Genomic DNA, 15,761 nt, shown 5'->3' with positions numbered 1-15,761 from the left:
ATGTTAAACCAATAGATGTGTTGTTGAAAATGAAGACAGTCAGTATTATGAACATGTTAATAGTTAATGATTCTGATGCAACTGAATCATACATCCACTAAAACGGCTGAAGAAAAGTGACGTTCAGGCATTTTTAAGCATCCAAATATTTTTGTATGATAGTTTATGTACAATCATGAAGGATTAGTGCATTTATATTGCCAAGTTATTAGAAAAAGATGCGTTTTATTCATAAAATTAAGAATGCATTAAACAAAATGAACGAACCCTTGAAGGATCCAAACCGAACCTTTTCATCTAAGAGTGTAAATTTCTAAAACGTGATTAAATTTCATCCATGATGACGACATGTTGTCAAAATTGCGTGCAGATGTTACACTTTAAAGTGGTTTAAAATGATTTACTCCCAGCAATCACACAAACTCAAGCTCTTTTAAATGGCTTTCAAATGTATTTGACAATCATAGATGATGTAGTTGTTGTAAAAATTAGAGCTCCTTTAATGTTGATGATGTTTGCATTCACACACACACACACGTGTGACCTCAGAAAAGTCTGATTAGTTTGTTGCTCAGAAATCTGTGGGCGAAGTGCAGAAGTGCATTTTAATGTGTTTATGTGCAATCAGAGAAACACACCGGTCACGCTGTTGTGTTACGGGTGGCCGAGTGTGTGAGTGTTTGCTGATGCACGTCGCACACGCTGGGTGTGTCGAGTCTGAACCGAGGAACGATGATGATGATGATGATGATGATGTCCAAAAGCACATGGCTGACGTGGCAGATCCGGGTCCGAACGCCTCTGGATGTAATGCACTTGAAGTCAGTTTGTCCACAAGCACAATTACCTGCTTTCCCGTCGTGAAAAGGTGTGTTTTATGGTCTCAGCCGTTCAGATTCAGAAGTTTCGTGCTGTTATTCACAAGTACATTTTAAAGGTTCAACTCGCACAGGTTCAATATAACTTGCACCTGGAGTTTTTCTCTTCTACGCTGAGTTTGTCCCTCTCTCCCTCTCTCTCTTTATTTGGTTGCTGTGCGCCAGGTCGCGTCCCGTGCCAGCTTCGCATGAAGAACACAAGGACACACACTCGCTTCACAGGAAGACTGCGAGAGAAGAGACTGGATGAACTCGACGAGCATCTTCAGCGGGTGAGTCCAGGTTATGTGTCGTTTGATTGACAGGTCTCATATCATGATCAACACGCTTCAATCTAATTCAGAACTATGTTGTTTAAAAAGCCATTTGAGAATTGTATAAAAATGTTTCAATCAATATCAGTGTCATTCATCTACGTTTGAGGAAAGTCACTGGTTAGTTTTTGCAAACTTTGTTCTTGTGAAGGAAGAAAAGCTGAGTTTTTTTGTTTATTAACTCTCTCGTATTTCACATAAGTGATTTTTAGCTCGTCTTCATCAATCGGTGTGCGAATTCACGCATAATCTTTTTGTTTGTTAATGGATAGATTGTCTAAGAAGAAAATAAGATGTGCTTGCTTGTTAATTTACAACAAAGGAAAAATGTGAAATCATGAGAAGTGATATTGAGTGAATTTATGATTTGTATTTTGTGGAAGAATTATGTGGCGTGTTTGAATTGCACTGGATGTGTGTTATATTTTCACACACATTTATTGATTGCATAAAGAGTAAGTTTTTTATTTAAAAATGGGTTATTAACAGAAAATATTGTGTTATTTGGGTCACTGAATATAGAGTATTATATAATGAAAACATGTAGAGTTTTTAAACATTTTTATAGTTAATCTGAAAATAATATTTGGCCAATTTAGTGTAATTACATTTGCACACAATTTACTTAAATACTTAAAAGGTGTTAAAAAGTGTTTTTAATGTCTGATTTGTATATATATTGATAGAGACAGAGTTAATCGAAAAATAATTTTTAATACTTTTTTGTGTTGTTAGTTAAATGTTAGTGTTTTATCAGTGTTTTCATAGGAAAAAACATGGATATTTTATTGCTTTTTTGTCTTGTTCTTGTCACACTCTCTCTCTCTCTCACACACACACACACACACACTTGTTTTCACAGCGATGCTGTATATTTTCCCCTTACAATATTTTGTTTTAGGCATATATGCATAATAATTATTCAAAAATATATTTCATATTTAAGGTGTTGCCACACATTTTAAAGGGGGACAATGTAATCTTTTATATAATTGATAATGCCACTGAAGTTTTTTAACACACTTAATACAATAAATATTGCATCACATCTACAGTAAAAATGGTTAGAGTAATAATTTATATTACATAATTGATCAAATTAATTATTAATTCGGCACTACAAACTTTGCCAACACTTAACTTAAAGCCTTCATGTGTAATGCATTATAAAGGTGCTAATTATGTAAATAATTGTAACCAAAGTGAAAATGCATTATAATATTTGCAGATTCCTTATTACATCTGAAATTGATTGTTTGTCATGCATTTTAACGTATTATACTTTCTAAAGCTGTTTTATAACTGTGGTTTAAAATCATTCATGAGATGCATTATAAGATGCATAATTAATGCATTTAAAATTCATTTATAATGCATTATAAAGTATTTCCCAAACGTTCTTTCAAATACCACTTTAGTGTTTTAAATTATGAGAAACTGAATTTAAATTTTTTAAATTCTCTGAAGTGTTGTATCACTTTCCTTTATAAAGTATTTGATTTACACAGAGCATTTTGCATGTAATATTATCATCATGAGGTTGTTAAAGAGATTTAAATGAATTCCAACGGACGCTAACCTGCGCGTGATTGATTTCTGTCTCTGATCAGGTGCGCGCGCGAGAACCCGGTGTCGCTCGGATGGTGCCAGAGGTCAAAGGTCAGCAGCAGTTAATAAGAGGAGCTGTCTGAGGTCCCACAGGTCATTCCCAAGGGGCTGACCCGCATGTCGGCAACACTTAACGTGAGCGTAATCTTTACCCTGTCAAAGCAAACAAATGTCGCACCCTCTCAATTTAGCTTGAACGGCCCCTTGAGTAACGCTTTTGACCCGGGGGTCGTGACCTTTTTGTCTGACCCAGTGGGGAGTCAATGGAGCAGTCATTTAGGCACGCGTGGAGGTCAGAGGTCAGACCACCTCAAACGGCCTTTTTTGTGTGAAGTCGGGAAAAGAGTTTATCTGTTGAAATTGATGCGTAGTCTTAATGTTGCATATTTTAATTGTGTCCAATTTGCATGTTTGAACAGACGCTGATTTTGCCTTCAAAGTTTAATTTTAAAAGTAGAAACAAACAATGCTGCTATTTTTAAGAATAATTTCACGGAAACTCATAGAATTTATGTTTCCGAACATGAAAGAGAATCTCAGTTCTCGGCTCTCAAAGCTCCTGCTGTCGGCTGTTTTCTTGCTGGCTTTCATTTGTCCAGCATTTCCTGTTGCGACAAACACTTGTGTGTGTGTGTGTGTGTGTGTGTGCCTCGTCCAGGTTCCTTACCCATGCGAACGCGGCCTGACGCCAGGCCAACATCACGATATCAAAGAATGCAGTGCTGACTAAAATGTGCAGCAAAACATTTGTGCTAGTTGGCATATTATTTCATTTTCAGTGTCCAGTTAAAGTCTGGGGCTTCTGATGATTTCGCAAGGACAAGGATCCATGGGAGAACTGTCCAAATATAGCTCCCCTTTCTAGAGAAAGAAAACTGCATCGCATGCCATTGCATCAAAATGAATTCAAATGCATTAAACAAGCCGTTCATTTTAAGGCGAGAAATGCATTTAATTGGTGATTTTGATGCATTTTAATTTACATTTTAATGCAAAAATTAAATGAGAAAACTGAAATATTTGTTTCATCCATGCATGTGTAAAGAAGAAAACGTGCATCACTTACTGTTACACTCGTTCTAAAAAAAATACACACGATTAAGCAAAACGTGTTTTTCACAATGCAATCTTTATTGTTTCCTGTCTGCATGTGTTTCTCACAGAAATGATCATAAAGGCATCAGATGCAAGACGGTCGGTGTCTACGAAATGGAGGCGGCCGCCATTTTGTGCTGGCCTCAGAGAGGTGACGTAGTGCGAGCGTTTGCGCAGCAACATGTCAACGTTAGCATTATGTTTTCAACACTCCTCGTGTTCTAGTTTCACGGCATTTATTCAAATTCACCGTGTAATCAGGAACCCGAGTGTGTTTAGCATGTAGCTTCTTTCACACACTTTCTCTTTCCTCCGCTATAGCATTGCATTGCAATGATTGTGAATGAATGCACATTTGAGATTAGGTGTGATGCATCTTAAAAACGCTGCTCTGTTGTGTCACTAACAGGGCCGTGTTTAGACATAAAGGCGGTGTTGAAGTTGGCCAGTAACCTGTAAGTTAATGCTTAAACCGTTCACAAAAAAAAAAAGCTACTAAACGGAGAGTTTTCCTGCTATATAACAAAAGAAAAAGCCGTTGCTCGGTCTTTAGGGATGCAATCTGGTATCTCTGAAGTTAGAAACGAAATATAAGCGTGCTCGTTTTTATCTGCCTCCTAGAAACGAGGCCACCGATTGGTCAGAAGCCGTGGCGAGATGTGACGTGGGAGGAAAACGACGGGGTCCCAAACTTAACGGCGTAAAACCGGCCAACAGTTTTTTTACACGGACGCATTAACTCTGCGTCGGCCTGGTCGGGGTGTTAGCGTGCGAGGACAGACGTGAGCCAGCGCCGAGGGGAATGCGTCGGCCATGTTAGATCAGTCCGAGCGCAGCATTCGCACGCTCAGACACAGAAACACGCTGGTTAAGAAAGAAGCCCCACCTTCTGAAGTGGCACAATCTTCCCTCAGTCCCCAGAGAAACTGCAGAGACAAGTGTTGAGTAAGTCCACAAGAGATTTTCGCAGTTCGCAGGCTTTCTCTCTTTCTGCACTCTCATTAGTCGAGCCGCCAAAGAGGAAGAGCGAAGGGAGAGAGAGAGAGAGAGAGAGAGAGAGAGAGAGAGAGAGAGAGAGAGAGAGAGAGAGGGAAAAAAAGTTTGCACAGCGAGTCCGACCCTCGAGGGTTTCGGGCGCGAGTACAAGAGCAAACAGAAAGTTTTTTTGCTCTGTCCGTTTCCTTTTAATTTATTACAAAAGCGCCTGCCACAATTTCAGACACTGGGAAGAAATGAAGGGGAACGAGAGCGACACTTCTCTAACGGTGGGTGTTTGTGCAGTTTTCTTTCCCAGCCTCGCTCGGCCACCGCAAGGGAGGGATTTCAGCAAACGGGGCAGATGGAGGGATGAACGAGGAGAGAGAGAGAGGGCACATGAGGAGAGCAGCGTTATAAGGGGCGGAGTCTGTTCGTTTTCCCGCTTTCTCATTGGCTGGAAGGTCAGAGTTGTTGTCTAAATCCAGAGCGGAGATTCTGATTGGTTGAATGTGGGTGTTTCTTCAAGTACTGGCACTTGTGTGAACCAGTGGCTGATTTTTATTATCTAACAGACTTTTTTTTTTTTTTGTTAAAGTGCCAAACATCCAAAACTATGAAAATGCATTTTTATAACTATGATTATCTAAACAAAAAGTGAAATGAGCATTGCCCGTTTCAATGTGAAAATTATTCTTATTTTTTTACATCAATCACAGCTGTCTGTTATTCATTGTGGTGTAATTTTCATATTTTGTCCCTGATAAAGGTTAGTATACAAACCTCAAGATAAATATCATTTGTTAGCAGAATATTTGTACTGTGCGTCATTTCTTTAATCATGCAAAGTGTGAAAATATTATTTATGTGTATTTACGATGCTAGTTATGAAATTAAGATCGCTATTTATTTTATTCCATAATTGTCTTAAATGTCATTTCCACCACAGAATGAATGGCCGTTTGAGATGCGGCGGAAATGACAATGTGTGTCCATTGTTTTTTTTAAGAGTTTATTATCCTCAAAGTCGAACAAGACTTGCTGGTTAAAGGAATAGTTCACACAAAAATCTCAAATCTTTCATTATTTACTCACCATGTGCTTCCAAACCTTCCACAACAGTCGTCCACATGACTCGTACACTATATTCCAAGTCGTCTGAAGTCACATGAAGCTTTATTTGAGGAATACACCAAAGTTTACGCTGTTATTCAATAAAAAAACTGTGCAACGTCCAGAATTCAAAATGGGTGCTCTGCGTTCGGACACGCATGCGTTTTAGAAGATTATTCAGAGATCTATACTGAGTGTACGACGCTTGGTTTTCATGTTAAAGTGCACTATTAAAGCAAACCTTTAAAGCAAACAAATGAGTGTTTGTGGGAAAGATGAGCTAAAAAATAAGCCAGCTGGTTTTTATGTTCAGAAACGGTGTGGAGTTCAAAAGTTTCAGACAGTTTTACAGTGTTCTTCTGCTGCATTTCTACTCTTTCTTTCATTCTTTCTGCTGGGATTATCCGTGTGTGTGTGTGTGTGTGTGTGTGTGTGTGTGTGTGTGTGTGTGTGTGTGTGTGTGGGAAAACACACTGAGTCTGCGCGCTGGGGGAGGAGTATCTATGTCACACTCCCTCTCTCTCTCTCTCTCCCTCTCTCCGTCTTTCTCCTGCTCTGGACTTGCTGCTTTTCCGCCCTCCCACTTCTCTCTCTCTTTATTTGTCTCTCTCTCTCTCTCTCTCTCTCTCTCTCTCTCTCTCTGAAGTGCAAGGCCATGTGGGACGTCTGATGAGGAGTTTCACCCCTCTACGTCTCCAGTTTCATATCTCTTTCCCTCTCTCCTGTTCTTTGGCTTCCCGTACGGGTTCCTCGAGCTCCGCTGTCTTCGTGCCGCACGCAAGGTGGAGAGCCACTGGAAAGGAGATTTTAGAGCGTGCAAGAGGGAAAAAAAAGAGAAAAGAAACCTTTTTTTTTGCCACGAGGGCCTCCTGACTAAAGCGCGACAGAGGCTCCTCCACAAACCTGCTAAAACGCTCCCGCTTTTCCAACACGTTCCTGAGCTTTTCCATGCACCTGATTGAAGATTTTTAGCAAGGTTTGCTTCACAGAGTCGTATTTTGACACGTTTCTTTTCCGATTTCAGCGAGCGGGCGAATCCGCCTCGACCCGAAGCCCACGCCAGGCCCTTCGGGGTGCCGAAAACCTCACTGACCTGATCCGTTCCCGATCCGTTCCGAGGAATTCTGCTTTTCCGATATGGGACAGGTGCCAGTTGCTCTTAAAAGGAGTCCGAAAATCGGTGATCTACGCGTTGGGAGTGTAAGGAAAACGCCATGCAACTATGGCAGAAAAAAGTGAAGGATGGTTGCGAAGGGGAGGGGAAGACGCAGAAAAAGAGGATGGTGAAAGAGGAGGTGGGGGGGCGTTTATTCAACACTCCTCGGGCCTCCGAGAGCCGATCGCATGTGGACCATTTGCATGCGACAGACACGCTAATTGTGTGTTTGCTAACACGCAGCATTCAGCGAGACGCGCTCCGGTCCGCAGACGGGGTTCACACACGCCTCCCAGACGCCCCGGAGGCCTCCTATTGTTCCAGAGGCCCAGACGATCCCAACCAGAGCCTGTCGAGGGGAACACGGGAATTCCAGACCGGGAAAGCGGAACGGGACGGCTCGAGGAATAGCAGCCCTTTTCTCTCTGCAGAAAAACATCCGAAGAAAAAGAGGCCTGAGGAAAGCACTGCCTCCGGACGCTGACGTCCTCGCAGATGTGTGTAAGTCACAGCAGTGTGTGTGCGTGCGTGCGTGTGTGTGTGTGTGTGCATGCTTTTTTTCTTTCTTCTCCGATGCACAGATTGCTAAAACATGCATATCTGAAGGATTAAAACGCACGGATTCGGGTCTGATGCTGATGACACAAATGTTTGTGCATTTGCAGATTTATTAAGCATCACGCAATATTATTCCGAAACGCATGTAAGCGCAGTAAATCTATCCGGAATGTATTTCAGATTACATTTGACCTCATTCGGATGCACTGCAATTTACAAGTATACTAATGCTGATACTTTTCAACCATGTTGAGATGATGCTTTACTATGTTTGCTAAACTTTTCTTGTTTTATTAAATGCAACACCGCGAAAGAGGTATTTGTTAATATTTATATTTGGGTCAAAATGCTGTTTTTTTTCTTCTAAATTCTAATCGGTAGAAGAGGCCTGGCTTCACTCTTTGTATCTGGCCTCTGTTGAATTGCAGCGGTGGGCCTTTGATCAACTGTGATTTTTATTTAGTGCATGCAATATTTTTTTATATGTTTATTTTTAATTGCAGTTGTATACCGTGATTTGTTTTTAGGTGCTTTTTTTAACCACAAATATTTCAACTTTAAACTCGCTCTATTAAGGTCATTTTTATTTGCATAATGCATTTAAAAATCAACAATATTATGATATAATAATCCTGATAGTTATGCTATAACACATTTATGATTCATTTCATAGCTAGCATTGCTCAGGAGATTTTTTTTTATTTTTTTTATTTTTTTACGTTTTAAAGACAAAATGGCATCCCTAAATCTTAAATATAATTCATACATACATATGCATAAGGGTTTTTATCAATTAAATTAAATAATTAATAAGACAGTTAATTTTATAAATATATTCCCTAAATAGGTTGACAATAAATTAGGAATCGTGACCCATATTTATTTAATATTGTAATAATTCCGGACTGTATTTTCTGTAAAGGCTTGTTTTGTTTCTTTTTTAATAATTATCAGACAGTTTTTAGGACAAGAAATGTGATGTTTTGTTGTGATGCATGTGGTGTAGATTTATGCCTTCCAGCCAAATACTCCTGATATAACTTTCGTTGTGGGTGTGGAATTATTCAATAGGATTCCTGGATTGTGTGTGTGTGTGTGTGTGTGTGTGTGTGTGTGTGTGTGTGTGTATGACTTTACCTGTCGTTGAATTTGCTGACTTTGCGACTTGAGAACTGCCAGATCAAGAACAGGGACTTCAAACATTTTTAATTGTGAAATGTGTGTTAGCCCCAAGAGCACACACACACACACACACACACACACACGGTTAGAAGTACTTCAAAAATACATATTTATTAGAGTAAAAACTTAGCATATCAACTTTAAATGGAATTTTGGGAAAGTTCTAAACATTTGCATCTGGATTGCTCACCTTCAGGCGCACACAGACAGAAGTGCTTCAAAAATACATATTTATTATGGAAAGAATTTAGCACACAACTTTAAATTTAATTTTGGGATATTTCTAAATATTTTCAAACTCGATTGGCCTCCCTCATGGGCACACACACACACATACACCCACCCACACACACCCACACACACACACACACCCACACACACCCACACACACACACACACACACATGATGTCTGCAATGAGGGGGTCTCATTCCTCAGTAGTTTGGGTTTCAGTGTGTGTGTGTGTGTGTGTGTGTGTGTGTGTGTGTGTGTGTGTGTGTGTGTGTGTGTGTGTGTGTGTGTGTGAAGTTCAAGTCCACCATTTTGATGCAGTGTGTGAAACGAGCTCTATCGATACTTCTAGTCAATATGGATAAAAAAATGACTGACGAGATTAAACAGACTACATTTTAAGACACTCGTTTTCTATTAAGTTTATTTTCTAAAAACACACACGTACACAAACACGCCTTTTTACGCTGTTTTGATTATTTCATTTTTATAATTTTAACACTTTTTAAATCTGTTTGCATTTATTTTGTGCACATTGTTGAACACAGAAATACTAGCTAACATCAGTGTTTACACACACTTTTTCATTTGGATAAAAGAGATCCATAGATTTAAAAAAAAAATGTACATCTAAAAATGCTAAAGTTTCGTTTAAGGTTTAGAGTTCGTCTATTTAAATTATAATTAGCTCTATATAAAATGTATAATTTTATGCTAAAATAGATGTGTGTGTGTGTTCTTGCGCATGTGTGTGTAATCGCCTTTTTTTAAATTATAATTTTAAAAATATTCAATATGTTTATCTCCAACTAAACTTGCAAACGAACAAAGATCAGAATTGCAGATATTATAACATAAACCTTTAAGTGTAGGAGTGTATTATTGTCTATCGTGTATTGAAGCCAGTTTAGTCCCAAAATAACCAGAATTTAATATTTCACGGTTTTTATGATACACTGCACATTTTATTTTTGGTGTAATCCGTTTAAGTATTTTTAATCCTATTACATTCGTAGTTGTCTTTGTTTCTGCTGTTTTGCATGTAATGTGTTCAGGACATTAACAGTGTAACTTTAAATATACTGCAAATATATATAATACGCTATTTTAAATATGCGTTCATCACATTAGCCGCAATGAATTAAATTGCATCATATTTTGTTTCTCTTCTCCAAAATCCGAACTTTCCCCACCACGAACATCAGGATCATTTGTGTTTGCTGACAGATTTATTGCTTTTTATAAAGTTTATTGCACGATTGTCATCGGCAAAATAGATTTACGCATCTTTCCGTGTTTTTGCAATATGCACCAAATGTTTCGAGGAAAAGTGAGACAAAAGCAAGAGTACAAGTGTGCATGTGCATAACTTAATATTAATATACACTAATACAGACCCTTCATTTACATGTTTATCAAGCTCATATGCAAAACTGTAGATGCTGTCTGAAGTTAGAGTCATGAAAAAGTATATCAAATAAGTATCATTGGCTTTAAAGGTCACAATAATATTTGAATTTATGTTTAAAAATACTTATGTAAAATACGTTCTCTTTCTTAAAACACTCACATAATAAAGCATGTCAAAAAAACACGCATAACTCCTGTATAATCTTGCAAAATCATATATTTTTTGGAAATCATCATTCATATTAAAAGTGTGCATGTGAATTCATTGGATTATACAATACGATCATTTCTTGTTATGTTATGGCAACTTATATATTTATATTTGTACAAGCTCATGTTTAGTTGTTCATAAATTCCGAGCATGTGCTTTAATGAGAAACACATCAGAAATCGTTTGGCATTTTTCCAACTAACATTATGCCGCTTTTATTTGCAGAATTGCTCAATTGAAAATTCTCCTTTGAATGACATATTCGCATTTTATCTCTTTATTCACATCGATTTGAAGCATGATCTATTTTTTTTCATGATCAGAAAATTTAATAATCACTAATTACTTCACCTTTTGTTGATCTTTGATCAATAATTCACTAAATAAATCTGTGCTGCAGTGATCAATTAAACATATTGATGGCTATGGTTCATTAAACAAATATAAAATGTACGAGCAGCGTGATTTAATTATTAAGCTTTAAAATGCATCTCACAAAAGTAAAGTGAAATATCACGAATACAGCAGTAACTGAAATATTATCTGTATAAACTGTACTTTTTTAAGCAAACTTAAAAAATAAATTATAATTATCATTTTTGTATGTGTTTTTCCATAGGCAGAGTTTGAAATGGACTAATCGAGATGCAGCGCTGCACAGGTCAGTACGGATATTATTTTCTTTTCTGTGAATAATCATAATAAAATCTTTCATTTATCAAATAAATGCCTGCGCATTTAACAACTAGCCCACATGTAGTCACTTTATTGGATGGTCTCTCATCTAAACTTCAGTAGGTGTTACACTGAAATGCATTGATTATTTTATTAATTAATTAATATATATTGCAGTTTTTCGGAGCGTGAGATGAATATAATGGGCTTTGAAGGGAAACCCGTCTCATTCTTTTGCACCTGACAGTGGCGCCCTCTAGAGTCCGGCCCTGACACTGCTGAACCCGACCCAAGATCACAATAATCACAAAGCACATGTCAAAATTCATTATAATAGAGTTAAACCATCACTATTCGGACGGGACTAGTTTTCTAAACAATGTTTGAGTTACAATTCTTATCACTGTCATCTGTGTTTATAGTGCGTTCGCATAATTCAATTGTAGAGAGCGTTCACGTCCTGGTAGAGCTTGTAATAACATCTTGAATTTTCTGAGAGCTCTTGCTCTGACCACTGCTGATTAATTTAGGCATCGATAGAAATACATAACATCACGTTATCATCTCCGACATCGGCATGAGCGCAGATCATCACAGAGATGAGAGTGTGTGTTACAGAAGGAGCTGCGCTTGCGTGTCTTTTAATGATTTACTGATTGATGTAACTCTAATTTAGCTTTAAAACCCTATTGAAAGTGACACGAGTTTATAGAATTGGTTGTTTATAGTAAACCCACGTGAGTGAGCATTAAAATGGCCAGTCTTCGCAGTTTCTGCAATTTGGCTCTATTTGAAGAGTTTAGAATAAATCCACTTTTGATAAATTTGAGTAAAAATGTGTTTTCTTTACCAAGAAAGTGGCCACTATTTTCTGTGTAAAACTTTCACATAGCATCTTTAGGTTATAATAACATCATAAATTCAAATCCAGATGTTGATTTTCAAAGATTTATTATAAAAACGGATTATTTTTCCCCCCCAAAATGCAATAAATTCATGACACTTTTTTTTTTCTTTTTCAAAATGCAATTAATCCATTGAATCAATATAAAAGTTATTTTTCATATTGAAACTGTTGAAAATGCACAACAAAGTCAGTTGATCCACATATGAACTCGGTCAAAACTACTAATCTTATATACAGGCACTGGACTAAAATACATTCAATCAGCCATCGCTAAGAAAGACTTTTTTAACGGCGATCAGCTGTAAAATGTCTTGGTCCTGCTCGGTTTTCATTGACTGAGTAAAACAATTGAACGTTTTTCAAAAGATCCCCTGGGGTCAATGTGTGTCAGCGTGACAGAAGTTTGATGCTGTCGTGTGAGAACCTGTTTGCTCACCAATCTTCCGCATGCTTTCATTTCATGGATGGTATCCGACGAAAAAATTAAATGAATAAATAGACTGTATATCGCGTTTTTGGAAGATTTGTGAGCAAACAGGTCAAAAAACACACGAGGAGAAGCGTTAGTGTAAAGCCCTATTCAGTCGCTAATTGTTTCTAATGGGTTCGTATAGTATATATTGAACATTTGCAGGGGCTAGTTGCTGATTTTATTGCCTGAATCCAGAAAGCCTGTGTTTTCCTCCCAACACCTGTGTAAAAATCCCCGGCCGAATGACCTACTGTTTTTGACAAACACCAATCACATGCTGTGATTTAATCCCTGTCTGAATCCACATCTCTGAGAAGAAGAGATTCACTGTTTAAATCCTTTTTGACCAATGCGCTTTGGATGCATTTTATAGATCTAGCCTAGACTTTTATTACTGAATTGCTGGAAGAACAGTATTATTTCATATCACCGACTCAAAAGGAGAAAGAGAAAGAGAAGAAAAGCAAGTAAACATTAGAAATGGTCCGTAATTATGCCATCAATGTAGATTAAAAATATACACCGAGCAGCTGTATGTTTACCTCGTGTAAATAAGAGGCTGTATTCACTTATTTCCTCTTATTTCAAATGACATCCATCATTTTTAGATGAAATACAAGAGAAAATCATTTTAACTAGCGCATCTCTATTACCTTCCGAATAGGGCTTTAGGAAAACACGGACATGGATTCGGACAGGATTAAAATCAGAAAGTATGCCTGTGAAACATGAACTTCTCTAACGTCCTCCATGAAAACTAGTCCAGTCTGAATAGGGCTTTTAACAGCATCACTAAATGTGTGAGTAAACGGAGAGCTTGTTCAACTAACATCTTCCAGCGCAGCCGCTGTGGACGTATTTAACAGATTTAGGAGGTTTGGTTGGATTAAAACGAACCCCACGGACCGAGAGCCGCGTTTTCAGGGGATCTCGAACCACTTCCAAATTAAAGCTGCAGTCGGCAAGTCTGGCAGATTGAGGGGGCTTAGCCAAAATGTTGAATGTTTACAACTCTCACGCCCCTCCCCCGCTACCAGCGAGCACCCTCACATCGAGTGTGTGTGCACCAGATTTTCCGTGAACTAGCCCGTCTCTTCAGCATCGATCAACACCATGGACTCGGAGGTAGGCTAATCTACCCATAGATAACAAGATGGCGGAGAGGAAATCTACTAACGCGCTATCACGCTTCGTACAATCCAACACACCTGCGAACTTCAGTGTGTATGTGATACAAGCGTGCCGCACAAGCCCTGAAAAGTGAAGCCAAAGCGTCTCGATCGCCAGCCCCCCCCCCCCCCCGGTGACTGGTCCTAGTATAGGTCAAAAACACCGCCTCCCCGTGTTATTCATGGGACTTGAGACCAACTAAACAAATGAATTACACTTCAAATATCTTTTTTCCGAAAGTGGTTTCTGTCATTTACTGTAGTTTTTATCACGCTGGTGTAAATTCAAGTGTTTGTTTTTAAAATAAGTTTGTTTTTAGTTAGTTATTTGATGCTATAAAAACGGTGGTGTGACGTCATGATTGACAGCTGTGATTGACAGTCAGCTCTCACACAGCCCTGCGCTGATTGGACCAGAAGAACCGGGAGCGGTGGATTTTTGCTAAACAAATAACAGGCTCCAGATGGAGGTAGAGGCGCAGGGTTTTTTTCTAAAACCGGCTGATTTATGTTGTTCTGTCGGAGCATAGCGTCAGTTTCAGTGAATATGATCAAAAAAATCTTGCCGACTGCAGCTTTAACCCTGGTGCGGTTCGACTGAAGTTCACACTTGTAGTTCGGGTTCGCTTGGTTCGAACCAAAAAAAAAAAACATTTCGTTCTGGTCTGCTTAGCGTTCACATTGGCATTTTAAAACCGAACCTAAAGGCATAGGGATATATTCACAACCTGGGGTGTGTTTCCCATACATGCCGTATCTCGCTGCTTCACCATCATAGTGCAATGCATCGTTGAAGAAATCAACTAGCGAGTCTCGACTGTTTCCCGAAACCGTATTGTTGCAAATTGGTCACTCAACCACGTTGGTTAATGATGGTAATGAATCTTCTTTTAATGAATCTGTTTGAGATCGAATTAACGCTAGATGTTTCGCTATAAATTACAGACATGTCATCTGAGGTCTATTTCTCATTTTTCTCAGTTATTTTGCTTTATTTCCAGATTCAATCATAGACTCGTTCTTACACTAGAGCTCGTTCACACATGCGCACTCTTCAAAAACGACACTTTAAATCTCTTGACAAACTCAAAGACGTAAATGACATTTGTATGTTAAATAAAAGACACAGGTTGCGCTGAATGTCAGCTTGATTATTTTGCTCAAGATCAGGATTTATTGAGTCCACATGTCATGCAAACTAGAAACTGCTTCTAACCACAGGTCGAGATCTGTCATTTCACACACACAACTCTGCGATGCTGTTTGCGAATGTTCGTTGAAACGATGGTTTCGGGAAACACCGACTCGATGAACTGCTGATAACGACGGAACTTATAGCGACCATAGTTGGCTAACGATGCTTTTGGGAAACACACCCCTGATTGGTCGGCTTTTATTGCGTATATTTTGCGACTGATCTTACCGAACATCCAAAACAATGCTGTGTTCTGGGCTAAATGCGCACGTTGTGTGTGTGTAACTAAATATGATGGTATTCTAACCAGCTGAGAACTCGTGAAGAGCTTATAAAATGTGGAAAGGAGTCAAAACAGCGTCAGGAATCCCGTCACACACACTAACACACAGATCTGCCGTGAGGAGATGCGCTTCTGACGCCTTTTGCGATATTTTCTAAGCCTCCGCACTAGCCATTATTGTTAATGGAAGGAGACGTGTGTGTGTTATCCAAGCATTAATGGCAAGGAAAGCCCCTTATACTTGTGAGCGGCTCATATGAGGAGTTTCTCTCTCATCTCTGCTTCAAGCTCTTGATAAATTGTGGCATTTCTTTGTGGTTTAGAATCCAG

General features: G+C 38.7%; 2 protein-coding genes across 4 annotated transcripts in view; both read left to right on the top strand.

The window, feature by feature from the left end:
- avpr1aa (arginine vasopressin receptor 1Aa) overlaps positions 1 to 15,761 on the top strand; it is a 675,329-nt gene that overhangs the window by 413,933 nt on the left and 245,635 nt on the right. The gene's annotated exons all lie outside the window — the stretch shown is intronic.
- Positions 1 to 15,761, top strand: part of LOC307151128 (uncharacterized protein) — a gene marked incomplete at its 5' end in the record, with an annotated part of 50,009 nt that overhangs the window by 21,200 nt on the left and 13,048 nt on the right. For 2 of the 3 annotated variants that reach the window (XR_013819826.1, XM_079858976.1), the window contains 3 exons: positions 7,206 to 7,278; positions 7,383 to 7,640; positions 11,350 to 11,391. Coding sequence is in view for 2 of the 3 variants with exons in the window: in XM_079858976.1 (XP_079715102.1) it covers positions 7,206 to 7,278; positions 7,383 to 7,640; positions 11,350 to 11,360 (342 nt within the window). Of the gene's footprint in view, positions 1 to 1,043; positions 1,151 to 7,205; positions 7,279 to 7,382; positions 7,641 to 11,349; positions 11,392 to 15,761 lie in introns of those variants that run through there. The other variant, XM_079858975.1, reaches the window with a different exon arrangement.

This window comes from Squalius cephalus (assembly GCF_949319135.1).
Source record: "Squalius cephalus genome assembly, chromosome: 23".
Classification (NCBI taxonomy): Eukaryota; Metazoa; Chordata; class Actinopteri; order Cypriniformes; family Leuciscidae; genus Squalius; species Squalius cephalus.
This window is presented reverse-complemented; position numbering and strand designations above follow the sequence as displayed.